Source organism: Vitis vinifera, chromosome 5 (assembly GCF_030704535.1).
Source record: "Vitis vinifera cultivar Pinot Noir 40024 chromosome 5, ASM3070453v1".
Classification (NCBI taxonomy): Eukaryota; Viridiplantae; Streptophyta; class Magnoliopsida; order Vitales; family Vitaceae; genus Vitis; species Vitis vinifera.
In genome coordinates, this window is record NC_081809.1 from 12,847,607 (window position 1) to 12,869,739 (window position 22,133).

The following is a 22,133-nucleotide window of genomic DNA, read 5'->3' on the forward strand; positions in this document are numbered from 1 at the left end:
ATAATTTACTCTCCACCGGATAAAACTTTATTTTATTCCATTTTTTCCACCTGCCGTTAAAAGCTATAAACATGTTATTTTGAAAAAATTCTTTTGTGATAGAACTTATTGATGTATTAGGTTTAATCGGCGATTTTATTCCATTTTTTTATTAAAGAGGATATAGTTTACTTATTTGGGTCTGTTCGGTCTTAAGACAAGTCAACTTTATCAAATTTGGATTTAGACTGATTTGAAGTTGTCAAATTCAAGGTAAGATTGTGCACGTAAGGTTGGTAAAAATTTTAGAATAGATGGTATAAGAAATTAGAATGGAAATTATGGAGGAAAAGTTAAAAATTGGAAATAGGGTGAGGTGGTGTTTGTTTGTTTTTTTTTTTTTTAATTTTAAATAGAATTTTAATGTTTAATAGTATTAAATATTAGGTTGATTGTTTTTTTAATACTTTATTTCTATTAGATATTAAAAAGTAAAGAAAAATCAACATATTATTTTTTCCATTTAGAAAAAGTCAAATATTTTTACTGTTCCTATTCAATAAAAAGTTTATAATAAGTTATGAAAAAATAGAAAAATAAATAACAGTAAAAAGCTAAAAAAACAAACGTCTTCTTAGTCTTCAAATGTCTACCAAGGATATTCAAATGCCTCCCCGAGGATGTTTAAAATTCAACCTCCCATTTTCATTTCCTACTTGGTTTTAATTCTAAAAACTCACTTTTGAAAAGTTTTAAAATTGGAAAAATCTCCATAATTGATTGTTAGGGTTTTTAAAGTATAAAAAAAACACATTAGATTGAAAATGGAAACCCTAAGAGACACTAGTCATTTTCTAACGTTTAAGCCACTATTTCCCAATTTTTTTTTGAAAAAAAAAACATTGGACTATCACAAAAGGTCAATAATGGCTCTCAACACGTAAACTTTAATAAAGATTTCAAGAGATCCATTGAGGAGCAAAGCATAGAAGAATGCTTCAAAGAAGACATGAAAGAATTATGTAAGTGTTGATGGTATAAGTCCCAGAGCATGGATGCATCTAATCAGGAAAAATTATGTATATTTTTTCACATTTAGAATTTGGTGTTCTTGAGTTTATTTAATTTTATTATTTTGTGTGGATATCATTGACATCATTAATATCATAAAATTTGGATAAAAATTATAAATTTGAGAATCCAAGGGATTACCTATTCACCTCCTCTCTAGATACTTTCATATGTCAAAACAATTTTTTCAAGTGGTATAAAAGTAGTTTATTTTATTTTAGATTGTCTTACTCACAAAAAAATATGAGAAAGTCATGCAAATAATTTAGAGTGATTTTGAATATGAAGATTTTGAACTCCTAGGTTCAATTGATAATGAGGAACATAATCATCTTGTTACTTCTACTGCTTCATTATGGACATCTCCTAAAGTTAAATAAAAAAATCTAGGGGAATCTAGCAATGAGGAAGAAGAGAAATCTGTACAATCTAATAATGCTTTCTACTATGAAAGCAATGAGATAAAATGTGAGAACACAAAAAATTAAAAAGATCTTAAAGAAAAAGAACTCTCACACTGCATCTCTATAGTTTGAGAATTGTGAATCACATAAAAAAATAAAAAAATAAAAAATTATTCTCATAAAAATGACATGAATGGTAGGATCAAGAAACTTATAGTTTAAAAAAAAAGTTTAATTAAAAAATTAAGTTTCTTGAATGTGAACACTATGATGTGATGGTTAAAAGTAATTATCTTACCTCAAAGTTAGGTGGTGTTTGTTTTTTTACTTAATTCTAAATAGAACCTTAATACTTAATAGTATTAAATATTAGGTTGTTTGTTTTTATAGTATTTTATTTCTATTAAGTATTAAAAAGTAAAAAAAATTATTGTGTTATTTTTTCTATTTAGAAAAAGCCACATATTTTGGCTTTTTCTATTTAGTAAAAAGTTTATAATAAGTCATGAAAAAGTAAAAAAACAAACAACCTAAATTCTAAAACTAAATGGTTTTTAGCAAAAAGCCAAAAAAACAAACACCACCTTAGATTAACTCTAATAATAATGAGCCAAAAATAATTTTTTTAACCTTACTTCTAAAATCTTAACTAAAATAATTCAAAAAAATGATACTCTCTAGAGATAAAAATGTTTTAGGTTACACAAGTAAAAAAACTTTGTCCAATGGAAAGGTTATTTTTATGAAAGCGAAGGATGTTGGAATCTCTAGATTAGTCCATTCCAATCCTTGGATCATTGGATCATTAGTTTGCATCTTGCTATCATAGTAGAGATCTAGATCGAGGCAACAAAAACATTAAAAAATGTGAATCTTAGATATAGGTATTTCGAAAACAATACTTGTTATTTGGATGTTCCTAGATCAATCCATGTTGGTGAAAAGGTTAGTGTAGATCTCTAATACCTCGCAATCTTCCGTCTAATAGTTCTCTTTCCCGGATCCTTGGCATGTAAGGATGGTGGATTCCTCTTTATGGGGATGAAGGCTAGGGTTCATTTCTCTGAAAGACTAAATGGTAAAATTGCAAGCCCTAAACCCTTCAAGGGATTTATATAGACTTACCTATGGGCTTAAGTCAATTGAGCTCATTTTGGGCTCAAGTCACTTAATATAGTCCATTAGTCTTAGTTAAATCTTGTTAAGCTCTAATTAATCAATTAACACAATTTAGAAAAACCACTCATAAGCTTTTATGCAACCTTATATATGTACCAAAACATCATTATGCACATATATAAAGAAAAAACTCAAATGTCCCTCAAACAATGTGCTACTAAGGAATATGAGCTCAAATGAGGACCATTGGAACCCATAAAAAAGTATTGACTCCCTTGAAATCCAATATTGAATTTGACTCAACATTCCACTATAGAGAGTTAAATGCACTTCAATATCATATGATATTAGATCAAGATAAAAAAAAACCTCAGATGTGACATACTAATAACTGTATGCAAACTCCCCTATGAACTAGTGTTCATAAGCTAACAAGGTGAATAATATCAACCTTTCAAGATTACCTTTACCATTCTTAAGTCTCAAATCCTCTTATTATGTAATCAATTGTGTTAGAAAGATTAGGCTAATCCAACTTATGGTAATCACCTTAGAGTGGGGGTGATGGTCTCTTTTTGCAAATTTAAACTATGTGAATGTAAGAGGCAAATATATGCAAGTATATAATAAAACAATATAAAGACAATTGCATATAAAGTAAAAGAGTAGGGAAGAGAGAATGCAAACACAAGATTTTATAGTGGTTTGGCGCAACTTGGCCTACATCCACTCTTCTCTAGTTTCAATCCCAAGCTTGAGGTTTCACTAGTTCAAGGCTTTCAAACCAAGCCTTCAAGCAATACAATTGGATTATGGTTTCAATCCACCCTCTTGGACTTTTGGCTCCAAGCACCCTTTACACTTCTTAAGAAATACCCCACTCTAGAACAACGTCTCAAGTGATACCCCACACTTGAGAATTTTTCTCTCAAAGATATACAAATAATTTATCTCACAAAATCCTAGTACAAAAACTTTAAACTTAAATAATACAAAAAAATCAGGATTGAATGGTGCACTAAAGATATGCAAGTTTTAGAACAATGATGCACTAAAAAATACTCTTCCAAGACTCAAATATATTCAAGAAAGGTTTGGGAAGGTTGAACTCATAAACAATGAAGATTTGAAGCCTTTTTATTGAGAAAAAAGCCAAACTAGCCATTGGGGGTTCGACCGCTCGAGCTGGGGGTCCACCGATTGATTAGCTGTTGCATTTAATGCTTGGCAGGTGACTGTTGGACCTCAACCAAACCTTGACCAGACCTCGTCCGGTTGAGGTGTGGGTCGACCGGTTCCTCATCTGGTTAAACAACCATTTTGGAAGAAGGAGAAGGTTTTATGCACCTCTCGACCGGTTACTGTTCACACCCTTGACTGGTTGAACTGGGGGTCGACCTGCTCTTAGACCAGTTGAGCTGGCGATCGACCGGTTGTTCATTCGGTTCAACCGGTTGAGCCGTTTTTGGCTCAACAACCAATTTTTTCAACTTAAAACCTTTTAAATAAGTTGAAAAACATTTGACATAAGGCTTTTGTTGAAAACATGAAATCATCCAATTTTAAAATATTTAAAACAAAATAACTTTTGGATGATTTTGGTGCATAAGTAAAGAATGTAATGCATGAAAATCCTAGTGCACCAACAACCTTACAAAGAGATCTTATGGAGGTTGGGTCTTGAAAAAGACTTCTCTTTGAGGTGGTCTTCTTCTTCATGATTTCTCATTGGCTTGATTTGTCTATGTGATTGCCACTTTGGAAATTGTTTTGCCTAATCACACTTGAAATATAATCATTAGGTCTAAACCTTGTTTTGTTATCATCAAAACCAAGATTAATTAAACCTTGGTTTCACAAATTGACATACTATAACTCTCTACGAGCATATGTCAAATCCACTAAAGGAATTACTACAACTATGGATTTCATGATCACATGTCTCCTTATGATCACCCAAAGGGATACACAATCTCATACTTATGTGATATCATGGTGCATATCTTAAAAATACCTATTATCACGTACCTTAATCAATAGTAAATTAATCCATAGGAGATATGACTACCTTAGAGTCTCATCCATAGGTCAAAGTCATTGAAGACCTCAACACTTGCTCAATATTCTTTCAAGTTTGAGAGCTCATGCAGAATAATGGCTTAGTGAAGTTATGACTACCTAATAATCAATGTCATGACTCACTATAGGTCATGTCCAATGTGTAACCATAAATACTAGTGCACTTACCATGGAAAACACATCTCGATGATCAAGACAAGTCATCCCTCTAATTAGGAAATAGTGCACTACAACTTTAGATGGATTGCCTAAGTCTATCATCCCTTTAATTAGGAGATATTGGAACTTTTATAGCAAAAGTTCCTATGCTCCTCAAAACAAAGTTTACAATCAATCTAGCAATTAAAAATTAGATTTTTACAATGTAGAAAAATCCTATGCTCTTAAACAGGAAGCTTACAACCCAATATAAGAGAAAGTAAAAGAAATCACAAGTATAATCAATATTAAAAATTAACCATAAATATTCATCATTGGGGCCATGGAATGAAACAAACAACCCTTCAAAATAAAGTTAAGACACCTAAAGTAGATCTAACATGCAAAATCCTATTCTAGGGCTCTAATACCAACTGTCAGGAATTCTTAATTACTTCGTTCCCTGGCCCTAGATCATATAAAATACATGAATTTATCTTAGGCTTCTTTAGAAAACTATCTAAGTGGAAAAATGACTTCAAAAACCATTTATATGCTCAAATATAGAGAAGAGAATAAACATACTTGGATTTGGATGTTTCCAAATCAATTCCAAACCACATAAGTTGTCAAAAACATAGTAGAGCTTGCTTACCCGATGCTCTTCCACCTAATCTCTCTTTCTATGAAGCAAGACATGAGAAAAGTGAGTTTTCTCTCTAAATGATAACTAGGGTTTCTCTCTAAAGGCTTTATTTGGAAGATGATAGCTAGGTAAAACTCGCAAACCCTAACCCCTAACAAGGGTATATATAAGGCTCCTTATGAGCTTAAGTGACTCGTGTCCAAATTGGGTTTTGGTCACCTCATCTAACCTAATTGGGTCCATACCAGAAAGATAATTCATAAGATATAGTACAACTTTGTGTTTTTACCAAAACACCCTAATGCAAACTCATGAACTAGAAACCCAAATCCCTCAAAATAAATGCCTCAAAAAATTAGGAGCTCGAGTAAGGACCACTAGGACTCATAGGAAAATAATAAGTGCCTCATAATTCAATTTAAAGTTGATTCAACACTCCATTAAAAAAAATCAATTTCACTCTAGTATCCTATGAAATTATGGCGAATATAACTTGGGTTGTGCCCTACTATACACTATAAGCAAACCCCTCATGAGTTGGTATCCATAATCTAATAAGGTAGTGTTATCATCTATCAAGATTACCTCTCCAATCCTTGAGTTATATATCTCACTTATCATGTGATCAATTGACATACTCTAACTCCAAAGAGTATATGCCAAAATTCAAATGAAGGAATTGTTATGGTCATAGTTTTCTATATCACATGTCCTTTGGAACACCCAAGAGGACATGCTGTCTTAACAACATGAAATATCATGATGTCTTTATTGAGAATATCTATTGCCACTAGCCTCCATCAACATTGACCCAATTAATCGAGATATATGACTACATTAGGGTCTCATCTATAGGTCAAAGTCTCCTATTGATTTTGACACAAACTCAATATCCTCTAAAAGTTAAAAGTTCATGCAACATAGTAGCTCTGTGAATCATGATAATTGATAGTCTTACTTTATGATTCATCATAGGTCTAGTCTAATGTGTAACTATATATACTACTATAGTCATTAAGGAAAATTCGTCCTGATGATCAAGACAAGTCATCCCTCAAATTAAGAGGTAGTGTACTATAATAATCTCTACTAAATTGCTCAAATTCATGAACCAATTGTGAACAACTCATCATCTTGTAAGGAACTCATGACTTGTGTCATCTATGTAACTCCTAATGTACCTAATGTTAGGAACTCTAGATTACTCCTTTCTAAGCCTTGGATTTGGTAGCGTGCATGCATCTATCTCTAGGGTTCTTTAGATCTAATGAAACAAAAAAATATGATATCGAAAACCATATTGGAATACAGATTTAGAGATTGAGAGGCTCATACCTAGATTTGGATGTTTCTAGATCAAATTCGTAAAGAGAAGAAGTCTATAGTTTGTAGAGGTCTTGTACACCCAAAGTCTTCCGCCCAATGACTCTAACCACGACCTTGACACTCCAAATGGTGAGCTTTGGAAATGAGGAAGCTTTGGCTCTTTCTCTTCAGAGATGGAAGGAAATAGTCACACTAAAGTCCTAAGAAACCCTAATTCTTAGAGGGTATTTATAGGGTTCCCCTACTAGGCTTAAATGACTAGAGCCCATATAGACTTAGGTCACTTAATTTAACTCAAAACGGGTCATAATTGATTAATTAACCACATAGAGTCATTTAATTAATTAATTAATCCAATTTAGAAACCTTGTTCATTATCCCCTATGCAACTTTGCATGATTACCAAAACACCCTTATGCATAAAAGTGAACTTATAGTCAATCCAACTCTCATAAACTATGTTATCATGGAATATAAGCTCAAAGCAGAGACCATTGAGACCCATAGGAGTATTGGCCCCCTCATAATCTAATTTTAAAGTTAATTCAACATCCCACTACAGAGAATGAACTACACTTCAATACCCTATGTACATAACAACAAGACGAAGCTTAGGTCGGTGATCTACTATCCACAACATGTAGACTTTGCACGAACTAGTATTCATAATCCAACAAGGTAATGCTATTACCTATCAAGTTTACCTCTTCGATTCTTGAGTTTAGATCCCACTTATTACGTGATTAACTAACATACTCTAGTTCTAAGGAACATATATCAAATTCCACTAAGGGAATTACTACAACCATATATTTCATAATCACATGTTCTTTAGATCACCCAAAAGGACATGTCATCTCAAACCTATGAGATATCATAATGCCTCTATTGAAAATACTTGTTACCACCAACTTTCATCAATAGTGAATCAATCCTTAGAGATATATGACCACTTTAGGGTCTTATGCACAAGTTAAAACCTTCAATTGATTTTGGCACAAACTTAATATCCTCTCAAGGTTAAGAGTCCAGGCAATATAATAGTTTGGAGAATTATGACAATTGATAACCTTTCGTCATGATTCACCATAGGTTCTATTGAGTGTGCATCACATATACTAGTGTACTTACCATGGGAAACTTATCCCGACGGTCAAGACAAGTCATCCCTCCAATTAGAAAATAATGGACTATAGTCTGTGTTCGGTTACCTAAATCCATAAACTAGTTGTGGACAATTTATCTACTTATAAGAGACCTGTGATTTGTATCTTCTATGCAACTCCTAATGCACTTAAAACATGTATAATGTTAGAGATATAGGTTGAATGTTCAAATCAATGTCTATGCATAAAAAGGATAACCTTGGGACAGTGAAATCTAACTTTGTTACATCATGTCTTGTTTTTGGTGGCTTAATCCCAACACCCAAGTCATATACAATGCAAGTGATATAGGCGTGTATGTTTAGATAACAAATTAATACAAATAAGATAACAAAGGGAAACCAATAAACATAAATAAATAAATTTATGAATGAATCTCATTTTGTTACATCATGTTATACTTTCTAGGACTCAATCCCAACATTAAGGCATATCCCTAAAAGGGAGTGAGTAGAGTTGAGAAACTCATTATTGATTTAACTCTAGGGAATATATAGAAATCTTTATTCTGGGCCTTGGATCTATTAGGGTGGATGCAAACTATCCCTATGACTCTTTAGATCTAAGCAATATGCATATAAAAAACATTATATCTATAAATAAGTATTTTTTACTTTAGATATAGATGTTCCTAAATAAAATCTTGTTGATGAAGATGCACAAATATGTGGTTGATCTCACAAACCCAAGAGCCCTTTTTACTCGATAGCTTTTTCCAAATCCTAACACGTGAGGGGTAGAGTCCTTTGAAAGGGTCCTTCTAGAGAATAGAAGACTAAATGGCAAGAGTGAAACCCTATACCCCTAAAGGTTTATGCCTACATGTGAAATAAAGAACATAACTAACCCTTATAAATTGTGTCATCAAGAAATACAAACTCAAGCTAACAAGTAAATATTAGTTCCCATAGAATCTAATTATAAAGTTGATTTATCATTTCACTATAAAGAATCAATTGCACTCTAATATCCTATGATATTACAATGAGATATAAAAACTTAGGTTTGTGACCTGCAATCTACTATATGTAAACTCCTTAGATCATTTCTAAATCATTTGCAGTCTGATGAATATGTCAAAAAACCACTGTAGAAGTTGTTTACCCGGTGTTCTACGACCCAATCTCTCCTTCAAGGGTTTAAGCACGAGAAAATTTTCTTTCTAGAAGACCACTATGGTTTCCCTCTCTAATGGCTCTTTGAAAGATGATTGGAGGAACTCTTAAACTTTAACCCCTTAAGGGGTATTTATAAGGCTTCCTATGAACTTAAGTGACTCAAGTTGAAGTGACTCAAGTTGAAATTAGGCGTGGGTCACCTAATCTAGCCCATCTAGGTCCTACTTAATTAATTAGTCTTACTAAGCTCAAATTAATTAATTAGCCTTATCTGAAAAGATAATTCACAAGGTATAATGCAATCTTACATTTTTACCAAAATGCCCTTATGCACATTTAAGAACCCAAAACTTCAAATCCTAAAAAAAATGCCATGATGAATAAAGAGTTCGAGCGAGGACCAGTTGGACACATAGGAAAATGTTGTCTCCCTCATAATTTAATTTTGAAGTTGATTCAACATTATTAAGCATTCGTGATAAAAAATCCATAACCATAGTTGATCATGATATAGATGGATTTGAGACTCAAGAATTGAAGAGGTAATCTTAAGAGGTATAACTACTACGTTGTTAAATTACAAACATCAATTCATGGGAGTATGATTGCAATGAATAATAGGTTATTGACCCAAAAATTAATTAATATATTTGTATATGAATTTAATGTCATAGGATGTTAGATTGTAGTTGACCTTTTCCTATGGAGGGTTTAAGTCAACTTGAAAATCAAATTTTGAGAGAGCCAATATTTTCCTAGTAGTTCTAGTGTTTCCTACTTGAGCTCACATGTTTTTATGACAGAATATTTGATAATTTATTTTATGTTGAGTGTGCTTAAAGGTACATAAGAAAAATGTTGCACAAGTACTTATAATTAAATAGTTTGTGATTTCTATTTGGACCATTTATTTAATTGGAGCCCATCAATTGATCAATCAATTAATTAGGAAGTAGGTTGGATTAAGTGACTTAAGCTTATATGTTGGGTCTTAGTCACTTAAGCCCATTTGGTGGTCTATATAAACATTCTTAGGGTTTAAAGTTAGACAATCTTGTGATCTTCCATCTTCAAGAAAGAAATCCTCTATCTCCTCAAGTAAGAGAAAACCACACTTTTCTTATGCTTGGATCTAGAGAAAGAGTCATCGAATGGAAGGCCCTATGATATCGAGGTTACTTTATATTAGCTTGAAAAAAATCTTGAAACATCTAAATTTTGGTATGTTCACTTCAATCTCCTTAGAAAGATTGTTTTTTATTTTTGAAAAACTGGCTTATTTTGATGCACCTAAGGATCTTAGATCCATGCTCCCTTCTAGATCCTGATCCTTATGATGGATTTTGGGATGTGAGGCTTTGACACAATAAATGGAGGCTTCCATAGGGTTTTTTTGCATGCAAGGATGATAATCAGAGACTATGTTTAATTGATTGGATGTAATATGAATTTGATAAAAATTGAAATAATAGTTTGATTGATGATAAAATAAGATTAATTATCCTAATATTTACGTTATCCCATGGTCAACCAAATATGTAATAACTTAAAAGTAGTGAGAATGGAGATATGGTAATCTTAAATTGAGATTTGGGATTTTTAAAAATATAATGTAAAACAATACTAATATATGTACTATTTAATAGAACGTTTAATATATACAATTTTTTATGTATTTAATAACATAATATGATATTTTTGCTTATAAATTTTAAATATTTTAATGATGAATAATCAAATACATACTAAATGATAAATTATTGAATAGTTTTCAAATAATACTAAATATAAAGAGATTTCATTTTTTTTAACAACAAATATTATGATGTAATATAATTTTTATTTTATATATATATATATATATATATATTATTTAAAATGATATTTTAGCATATACATATGTTTTTTCAAACTAATCCTATTATTTTAAATAGATGGATATAATTTTCAATAATAAATTAATATTATTTTTATTTATTTCATAAATTAATATAATATATCTCATTGGATATATTACCTCATGATATTATAAAATATATATATATTATTTTATCTATCCTTTGAACCAATATTTGCATAAGATACATAAATTTGGGTTTTGACTTACCGATGTGCCCCGTGCCTTGAAGTGGTTTGTTGACTAGGCATCCATACCATTGGGTAGATGGTGGTGAGTTTGATCGGGACTTTTAAAGGGCAAAGAACACGATTTGAGATTACAAGCCCTGCAAAATTGAGGGCTCGAGCCCAATTTGTCCCTTTTTATTTTATTTTCAAATTCCGATGCCATTACATAATTGATCCTTTAAAATAAATCTTTAAGCTTCTAATGCACGTTTAAAAATTTTGAAATATTTTTATTACAATAAAAGTTCATATTCCCTCTCGAAATAAACCGTAGAAAGAAGTAAAAACATAAAGGAAAGAACGTCTGCCGTTTTATCTATTTTATAATTACAACATGACTATATCCATTTAATCAATTTAATAAAAACAAAATAAAAAAAGAAAAAGAAAAAGAAAAAAGAAAAAGAAAAATCTCATTCTGTCTCTGGTCATCTCTCCCGGCATACGCCGCCCACAGCCAAAGCCACACGGCCGGCAACGACGATTCTCTCCTCTGTTTCTCTCGACGTATCATTTTCGCATTTTCCTTGATGCCCACCAAGTGGAAAGCAGAATATCAGAGGAATCCGTTGTGGTTTTTTTACGAATCCGGTAAATCTCCTCTCCTCTTTATCTTTCTGTTCCAGATTCCAAACGAAGTAATTGTATGGTTGATGAGGAAGCATTTGCTTGTTGGTTTTTTTTTTTGCTGGTCACTCAAAGCCCTAGTTTCGGGTTTTGGGTTTCTTCGGATTGAGGTTTTATTTATTTGTTTTTTCAAAACTTTCCTTTTTGTGGTGGCGAAATATAGGTGCGTGATGCCAGAAATTGTGTTTTTCTGTTTCCGATTTATTTGACTTGAGGGAGGGAAAATGTTGGATGGAAGCAATGTAAATCAATTTTTTAGGTATGGTAATGTGAATTTAAAATTTTAAACAGTTTAAACGACTTATAATCATGCCAAATTGATAAATATATTGATGAATTACGCCAACCCAAATTGGTTGACGAGTTATGGATGTCAACTTGAACATGATTCAACCCAAAACTGTTGGAAGATTGCATGATTGAAAAGTTGGTGTTTTCACATGGGAAATGGATGAGGAGTGGAACGTTATTTATAATTGAACCCTTTTGCTAAGCATCACGAAGCTTGAGGAGAGAAATTGAAGGTCCACATGTCCGCACAAGGCATAAGCCCATTCCTTAGGATTTCAGGGGCTTGGTTTGAAAACCATTTAAGTAGGTGCATTGCGCCTGCAAGACGAATCTACCTTAGTTTGGGTCCTCATGGGGATCTCCCTTAGTTTGGTTTTAAAGTGAAGGCCACATGGTCTAAGGGCACAAGGTCTAAGCGCATTCCCTTGGAATTCAAGGGTTTTGTTGGAACACCATTTAACTAGGTGCATTCCACATGCAAGAGGAATCTCCCCTTAGTTTGGGCCCTCATGGGTGGACCCAAATAAGGCCGCTTTTTGCATCGGTTATTTCAAGTTTTGAACCTTTGTTTTTTATCAAATCAGGCCTTTTTGCCTAGTCCATTTTTATTCTTGTTTAAGTTTTTATTGTTGCTAATTTCTATCCTTCAAAATCAACAATTTCACCAAAATGAAAATCATTTTTCACTTTTTGGGGAAAAACCAGACAAAAAAGAACCTAGCCATTTTATGGAGAAGAAGAGCATACTACTTTTTCTATTTTATAATTTCTTTCCAAGTGTTTCTTTTCTAGAGAAACACTCGTGCTATTTGTAGCTGGAGTGTCTAAGAGGTGGTTTGTGGTTGAAATGCTCCATCTAAGATGGTCAGCTATTGTACCCTAGTGGTAGACCGTTGTTAATCCTATTGCATTTAGATATTATATCAGACAGTTCGAGATCTACTTTAAAGGCAATGGCTGGACTTTGCATCCTTCTTTGATGAGTGTTTTTGTTCTCTTCAGATTCTCTACAGTATAATTGAGTTTCTGTAGTTTTTTTATTACAATGTTCTGCATCCTTGTTTCACGCTTCATACATATTACACCAACGACTTAAAAGTATATCTAAATGGAAGGTTCCTTGCTCTAGTCAAACTTGATATCTCTAAAATTGATTTGTGCAATCAAAAGATGACAAGAATGTGGGTTTTTTTGCCATAGATGTAGTAAACCTAGGTAACATTCTGACTTGACCTAAACTACAACTAGGTTTTGCAAAATTTGTTGCTTGGAAGAGGGGAAACAAGCAAGTCTGCCATGTGATCTTGAGCACGTTTTCTAATGAAGTTTTTGATGCTAACTGCTCATTGAAAACTGCAAAAATATATGGAAAAACCAAAGAAAAAGTGTAGGAGGGAACCAATGTCTTTGGGAGACATAATAATCCAAATTAGGAATGAACAGAAACAGAGACAAGGTCAAGAAGGGCAAGGAACTCGCTTTGAAGGCTAATTTGGTAGTAGATAAGCTTAAGAAAAATAAAAACAACAAGAACAACTAGATAAAAAAAAATACACTTTTATTTAATACACTCTTATTTATCAAAAAAAGGAAAAAAAGAAAAAAAGAAACTAGAAATCATAAATGTAACCCCAATTTTGTGAACAAGTCACATTCAATTTAAGAGGAGAAATCACTTTGTTTATGGAAAGCATGGTTATCATGCAACACAATTTGGACATAGGAAGATGAATGAGGAACCAAAACCCAAGGCAAATTTGGCTGATACCGATGTTTAACTATAGTGGTTTCCTTTGAGGTGAACATAGTCCCCGTTGTGAAGGATTGTGTGGTAGATTTTATGGTGTTGGGCACATCTATGACAACAAGAGTACATTTACCTCCTCTATTGTAGTAGGAGAAGGTGAGGAATAGGTATTCATGGGTCACTTAGGTCTTATCTTGTGATTGACAAAGGGAAGGTGCTTCTCAAACTAACTTTAGGCAAATACGTTAAAATATATAGACAAAAGCCATTGGAAGAGAAATTATAAATTTTGATTACTCATATAATTAACCGTTTTGATATTATTTATTTATTTATTTTTGATAACCAATGAATCTTCCATGGCCAAACGCTTAGGACTCTTCATGGGGACCCAAACCTTGGGATGTTGATTGTTTCACAACAACCAATACTAAGTAAATTCAGGGTATTATCAGTATCAAAATTCAACCAATACTGGGACCACACTTTCCAGTGTTTGCCCTAACCAATTGGGCTAAACTGCGGGTAACTGTTGTGATGTTATATGAAAAAGGTTTTTATCTTAAACCAGAGAAGAGGTCATTGATACACTTACCATTGGTGCCCTTCCTATTCCCATGAGCCCTTAATGATGGAAACAAATTCTAATCATAAAACTTTGGATCCTAACAAATTTGTTAACACTATAATAACAAAAATTTCATATCCTTTCAAAGTTTAGCAAAAATTTCAAATTATTTCCAAATTTAATGTCTTCTTGTGGGTAAACGAAATTCAATAGAAGCACTTAACAAAGAGGAGGATGCTTGCAATGTGTACAAGACAAGACACATAGAAAGGGTGCTGAGCAGCTGGAAAAGACAATAAAATCCTGAACAAAGCGAACATGTTCTTGCATAATCAATCAAATATGAGGGAGAGAAATTTGAAGACCCTAAAGAATCTGTTGTGCACCCATAGAAAGGATCTAGGAAAAGAGTCTTTCATAGATTGAACTAAACTCTCATTCTCTCCAAAAGTTGTCCTATTCCTTCTTCCTTATCCAAATGATTCAAAACAAGCACTGTGGAACCTTCTCCATGCCTTTTTACATTTTTAGTCTACGAAACTCTCATGCCATCTAAGTAAAACCTCTTTTACCAACCAAGGAAGCACCTACAAGAGACTAAATTGAGAAAGCTCAGAAGCTCCATAAAATCCATGTGCCAAACTGCAATTGTCCAGAATGTGATTAGCCACTTTTCATGAAACTTGTGCAGTCAATGAAGATTAACTAAATTCCAACCTCTTTTCATATGATTCCATCCTCCTTCATAGGAGACCAATTGGCCAGTCCAAGGATGCATAGAAGGATATAACAAAGAATTTCATGTTCCTGGTGCAACCAGCTTCAAACAATCCTTTTAGCCTGTATACACCTTCATTGACTGAATCCTTTGTAGGAAAAGATCCACACTCTCCAATTCTTAATTATGAAAGTTGTCATGGAACAAGGACTTCAAATTGCCCTGTTCACAGCTTGCAAAGCCCAAGTTGACCTCTAACATCTTGCCAACTACAAATTGACATTGACCACCTTGCAAACTCCAAATTGATCTTTACCGCCCTGCAACACTGGTCATGGCATTGCCAAACACGGGGAAAGGAATCTCTCAATGCCTAATCATTGTAGCAAATATCCGACCACAATTTCATTGTGAAGCTGTCATTGACAGTTAAAACTAGCCTTAGAGAGAAAATCTTCTCCTCTTCGATGTTTTCCCTGGCTAACTCCTAATCCCTTTTTCCCCTTTGTAGACAATCACCCTTGGGCTCTTCCCAAATTTACCAAAATTAATCCATCTTAAATAATCTACTTCCCCACAAACCTCCACAATCATTAACCTAGAAGAGATTTGCCAGGAATGAGCATGTTATGAATACCCAACTACACTTCCATGTCCATATAAGTTGAACTGCTATAGGAACCATGAACAAAGCAAAAGTTGGACAAATGAACTAGATAAAGTGCTTTTAATCAGAGTCACACCCACTCCGATCCACCACCACTCACCAATCATTTTGACATGCATATGGTCCTTCTGCAACATTTGGAGACTAAAGGAAAATCTGAAAGAAGCAATTGAAACAGTTTAGTACAAAATAGAAACTCCCATAAACAATCTCCAGCCTTGTTTGGAATAGCTTTAAGCTACATACTTTTTTTTTTTTTTTTGAAGCAAAAGCTCTCCTAATTGAATTATTCCAACACATGAAAACTTTCATCTACACATTTTTTTTAAGCAGAAGCTCTCTTAATTGAATTAATCCAAAGACATGAAAACTTTCATTGGACTTAAAAGGAGGTTTTGACTTCCAAAAAGCCAATCCATACAGGGCCTTCATTGTATCCTGGATATGCATGAAATGTATAAGAATTTTGAAAGACTCTAGTTAAATCTCTAGAGAAAGTAGTAAATAAGGTAGCAAATATTTTGGCTAATTTAAATACAATGTAGATTCCAGAGCTATATTAATGATGCATAATCCATTGATCTCAATGTGAACTGGGGCTTGGACAAACTTATTGGGTAACTTAACCCTGCTTGAATATGATATAAATTCTAAACTTATATTAATGACATAAATCCAACCAATCTTAACTAGATAAGTTTGAGTTTAACTAGTTAATTTGGAATTCATCCAAATTTAAAAAATTCAACTTGAAAGATGTATTGTATTAAAAAAACAGTTAAATTAGAATTACATTGCCCTTCAATCTGACCAACCTATGGGTGCAATCACCCTTAAGCAGAACAAGTGGAGTAGCCGTCCTCCATATCTGCATCCATCATAAACAAAAGTGAACTGGAAATTGACGGTTGAATTGATATCACACCTAATCTCCAAACAGGTTAAAATTATTACGATTTCACTGGGACCCACCGATTATCGTTTTGCCCAAAATGGATCACTCACTTTGTATAAATCCTAGCTTTCTATTGCCACAGCTCTCTATCTGTTTTGGCGATTCTCAACTTTCCTCCAAAGGTAACAACTTTCTCTCCACTTTCCTTTTCTTTCTTCATTTTCCCACACTTTCTTGCAGATCTGAATATTTCACATTATCCTTTTCATTTATTAGATTGAATTAACATATATTTTGGAGCAATTTCTCTACTGATTTTCTTGTGAATGAACCCTGCAATTTGAACTATATAAAACAGTTCCAAATTTTATTTGTAAATTTGTTGAATTTTATTTTTTTTCATCAGCAATTTCCCCCCTTTTTCTTTCATGATTTGTTGTTGAAGTTTCTTTGTTGGATCATGCTCATGACTTATTTTGACTCATTGAATGGAAATTGTGTGTAGAAGCACTTATAACACTGTGATTACTACAGGAATAAGCAGAGAAGGAGAATCCGTGATCTCATAAGACATGAATTCCAGAAGGTTCGTTACAATTACATTATACGTTTCAATTATTGTGAATCAAATTTCCTTTAGTTTTATTTATTTGGTGACTGATATTTGTAGTTGTCTGCAGATTCATCTACAGAAGATTCTAACTTCGAAAAATATATATTAAAAAAAAGTGATCTTCACATTTTATCTGATCCTTTGATACTGCATGTTGCTAAGATTGAATAAATTTTAAGCTTATTATTTTACGCAATTTTTGCTTCAAGTCTTGGATTACATCACTGGCATCATAACAATAACACTAGTTATATATGCTCCTTTTGAATCTTCAAATATTATGTGAAATGTTGAAAATCATAACACAAGTGATAAAGTGATTTATCTGTATAGCTTGGTGTTATAGAGGCTCTTAGATCAGATCTATTAATTTTTTTGTGCATATTTGTAATGTGCAAATTACCATTTATCTTTGATTTGCGATTTATAATTTTATGCTACTGCACTCCAATTTAAAGTTTCCCTTGTTTGCAAGTTAATTTTTATCGAAACAGTCCCCAACACTTACTCCTGTTTGGTAGCGTGGACATGCATGTGCCTACTTTCTTTTTGTTAAAGTTGTTGAAACAAGAATTTTATCGTTTTGTGTTGTGTTTTCCACTTCGTTTTTACCCTCTCAAACTCTCTTGTTTACATGCTGATTTTTTTGAAGCCTATTTCTGTTGACCACCTCTATGCTTCATGCAATAGACATGACAATATTTCATTTAATTTACTTTTTCATCTATATCTGGTATATATATTCACCTTGTTTATTACTATATTTGGTGTAGATATTGTTTCTGTATTTGCTAGGACATAAGCAGACACATTGAGTTATTTCTTGCTTATAATTTATAACTTAAACCCTCTCTCTCTCTCTCTCTCTAACTAACATGCTGGGACACATAGTTCTTGATTTTGATAAGTTAGCAATATATCCAGTAAAAAGCCATATGTTTCATTTTCTATTATGAACTCAAATTTAGGGTGTTGTGAATTACTTCTTATCAACTTTATCATTGATCATATGATGTGCTTCGTAGGAATAGTGCTACAGATCATTTTCTAAGTCTCGTCTTTTCAATCTTGAACGGCTATGTCCATCTGTAGCAATGGGATAAAAATAAAAATAAAAGATAGGGAAAGAAAAGATGAAGAAGAAAAATAAGAATCTTAAAGTCTCACTATGATCTTTTAAAAGTCTCACCTAGAACAAAAGTAATAGAGTAATTAACATTATTCATTATCAAGGGTAAGAAGACTCCATTACTTTTGTTCTAGGTGAGACTTATTATGACTCTTGTTTTCAAAAATTCCTTAATCTTCTAAATAATAACATTAAGAGAAAATATAAACTTTTTTTAAGCATTAAAAATTTATAGAAACTTCTTATAATAAGAATAAGAATTTATAATAAAAAGGATTTATAAATTCTAAAAATGATTCAAACAGAATTTTTAGAAAAAAAGATGCTTTCCTTTTAGAAAATAGAAAGTTTAGAAATATAGAAACTTCTTTTAAGGAGTAATCTCTACTAAAAAGACTTCCCAAATTCTAAAATTATGACTAGAGAACATACAGAGTTACAAAATTATCTATGTACTTTTTGTAGAGTAATTCAGAATTTTTTTTATTTCATTCCATTCCTTTTTTGAGTACATCTTGGAGATTCATCCCTATTAGGCACAAACTTCCATCAAAGATTAACGTGTTTATAGTTCTTTCAGTATCTTGAATGTAGGTCAAGAAAATAATCCTTGGTATCAGTGGCTTATTCATCTTGGTGTCTTCTATTTGAACTCCCATCTCTTTGTAGTTTTTCTGCAGGTCCTTTTATTTTATTTTTTCCATACAGGGATCACCGAGGCAATAGGGCCGCCACTTTTGATGGCATTGAGGAGGGTGGTATCAGGGCCTCGTCTTCCTACTCCCATGAAATTGATGAAGTTGATAATGAAACTGCAGTGGATGGACTGGAAGATAGAGTTGTTATGCTGAAGCGAGTAAGTTCACACTGGCTTGTAAAATGGTCATTCTAGTGCAACTCTCGTCAAATACCCAAAAATTGTTAAGAGCTCTTTTCCTCTGTCTCTGTCTCTCTCTGCTGTTCGGTTCATTTATTTTCCATTTAATAGGAAAGAAGGTGGAGAAGAACAAACAAAAAAGGGAAAAAGAAGGGAACTTTAGAGTTTAGAACTGGCAACTATTGGGGGTTGGAATGGATCTTTAAATATTCCAAATTTTTTATTGTTTTCCTCTATCTTCCTCACAACCAAATGGAGTGTTTTTGGAATACTTTATTCTGAAGGAGATGAAAGATACTGCATTCTTTATACTTTTGAGTAGTAATAAGAGATGTTTGACTGCCAACTCCCCCTGGGGTGCTTAAGTGCTCTAGGAGAATTTTTGATTGAATGTTTTGAGGTTTGAACATTAGAAGTTGTTTTATCTTTTGCTGAGTGCCTTTTTTTGAACATCATCACTACCTTTATCAGTTACCTTCTTGGTTGGAGGTGGTTAATGTGTGGAATGGGAGAGTTTTTCAAAATTTAAACTCATCCTTAGGAGAGGAGAGGGAGAATTAGGAAGTTTTGGAGTTACTAAAAACTCAAAATTTTCTGTTTCTTTCTCCAAGCACTAATGTCTCTGTATATTGCCATAACAGTAGATTTAGTACTTCAAATTTACTAACAATGTAATTAACTTGCAAATAAGTCAGCTAGATTCATTAGACATCCTTTATTATAAGATGATGCATTCGTGCATCTTTTAAACTTTTGAGCTGCATCCCAAGCATAGAATAATGCATTTTACATTGTTAATTCAACAGTTGATGAGTGATATAAAGAATTTAACGTTTTTTGGCTGCAGTAACAATACCTGTTATCACCCCAAGAAAACACTAATGCATTTTATATTGTCATTTCAACAGTTGACGGGTGATATACATGAAGAGGTAGAGAGCCACAATCGCATGCTTGATCGTGTGGTATGTGTGCTGAAGTAATGAAACCTGCTCCATGTGTTTTAATTTATTGTCTCTCACATGATTCTGTTCACGATTCAGGGGAATGAGATGGATGCATCAAGGGGAATCCTCTCAGGAACCATGGAACGGTTCAAGATGGTAAGTAGACTAGATAACCTCTATCTATTGGTGTAATATTTTGCTTTCTCGAAAACATGCTTTTTCTTGACTGGGCATGATGAATATGTTTGATCTGACTAGGTGTTTGAGACCAAATCAAGCCGGAGGATGTTTACGCTTATTGCATCGTTTGTGGTCATTTTCCTAGTCATATACTACCTGACTAGGTAAATGATACACTATGGAGGGTGTGTTAAAAGCAGCTAAGTTTTATGTTAGAACTGGAAAACCTCTTTTAATTCTGTTAGTTTCTTCTGTTTATAAGATACTGGGACCTGTGAGGTTGTGTAAAAAGATCTTTCGATGTGTTGGATGGTCAATGCATGGAGCAGGGTAAGTAGTTGGTATGCCATTTGCAGCATACCAGCAAGCATTACAGTAAATCTCCACGCCCCTGAATTTGGGTCACTCCTTTCCAGCCAGTTTAATTTGTTTGGGATGAGGAGGGGTGTGGCGGCCTGAGCTTGGTGAGCCTTGTGAGCCACAATCCCTGCTTTATTTTGGCTGAGAAAAACAGGTATTGAAGATAAAAGAATAACAGAAAACTTGTTTATTAGTTTATTTGTCTTGGGTTTGTAGTGGTAAGTACAGGTTTGTTGGTTTATAAACACACATTAATGGGATTAAAAGCAGTCACAAAAGACTTCTTCCCAATGTCGATACCAACAGGCGTTCATAATTCAATTATAACTTTTCTTCATACATAATTTGTTTTCCAAATATGACTATAACACCTAATAGTATTGAAAATGTAAATATCATCCTGAAGTTTACTACTAATGTTTTAGCGTTTGAATTTGGCATGAATTTCGGTTGGTTTAAACTCCATTTTTTCCTTTTCCTTGTGTATGTTATTATTGAAAACTAGGCATCAATTTAAGCTGATTTGATGTCTATGAATTGGGCATTTTAATAATTCCAAATGAGTTGTATATGTAAGTTAGTTTTGAGCTATCATTAGTATTGTTGAATGCTTAGGTTTTAGTATTAAAATTATCCTTTTTTCAACTATTGTTTCCTATTGTAATTGTCCTGGAATACATCAAAATGACCATGAGTATATTTTTCCCTTTCATAAACAACACTTTTCTCTTATAATAAATAACCTTTTTTAACCTTTTATCAAAAATTTTATACCAATTTCATAAGGGGTGGTTTAGTACATTAGAGGTTATATTTAAATTCAAATTCATGAAGAGTAATGAATATTTCAGGCTTTTATCACAAATATTTCTTTCTTAGGCATAAAACCAATTTTCCAAACCAAATTTCAAACTCATTTCCATTTTATTATACATCATTCAAAAGAAAAAAAACTTTTGCTGTCCCCAAACACTACTTGTGTTCAAGGTCAAATGGGGGATGGGCTAGAGATGCTATCAATACTGTTTTTTTAAAGCCCCAGAATTAGAATGTAAAGTAAGGCCTGGACAAACACAAGAGGAAAGAGGAGAGGGGTGGTTGGAGATGAGGATTTACTTCAATCCAATGACAAGGGAGATGATGGAGATGTTAGTTCTTAATTCAAAGTCTGGCTTGATCGTCCAAGGCATTGAGCTTAGAGGCCAAAATAAGCTGCATAGATTATATATATACAAAATAGTTGAAGTAAATAACTTTAGCTAATTAAAATTATTCAAATTCTTGTTTTACTAAAACTATTAAAAAAAATTCAATACATTTATATTCATTTATTTTAAAAAA

The 22,133-nt window shown here is 32.9% G+C and overlaps 1 protein-coding gene across 2 annotated transcripts; it reads left to right on the forward strand.

Moving 5' to 3' along the window:
* Nucleotides 1–11,523: 11,523 nt before the first annotated feature.
* Nucleotides 11,524–20,990, forward strand: LOC100266580 (bet1-like SNARE 1-1). 2 transcript variants are annotated; one of them, XM_002285644.4, is made up of 6 exons: nucleotides 11,524–11,764; nucleotides 17,221–17,272; nucleotides 19,137–19,284; nucleotides 20,214–20,270; nucleotides 20,349–20,408; nucleotides 20,511–20,990. In XM_002285644.4, exons 2-6 carry the CDS (start codon nucleotides 17,259–17,261, stop codon nucleotides 20,598–20,600), a joined length of 369 nt encoding a protein of 122 aa, XP_002285680.1. In that variant the 5' UTR covers nucleotides 11,524–11,764; nucleotides 17,221–17,258; the 3' UTR covers nucleotides 20,601–20,990. The 2 variants fall into 2 exon arrangements, with proteins under 2 accessions (XP_002285680.1, XP_010650239.1); XM_010651937.3 differs by lacking the exon at nucleotides 11,524–11,764 and adding an exon at nucleotides 16,737–16,868.
* Nucleotides 20,991–22,133: the final 1,143 nt, after the last annotated feature.

Bases quoted from the DNA above. Each gene is read 5' to 3' on its own strand.
- LOC100266580 (XM_002285644.4), top strand. The intron at 19,285-20,213 runs GTAAGTTCACAC...TCATTTCAACAG, and splicing joins GAGTTGTTATGCTGAAGCGA to TTGACGGGTGATATACATGA. The intron at 20,409-20,510 runs GTAAGTAGACTA...TGATCTGACTAG, and splicing joins CCATGGAACGGTTCAAGATG to GTGTTTGAGACCAAATCAAG.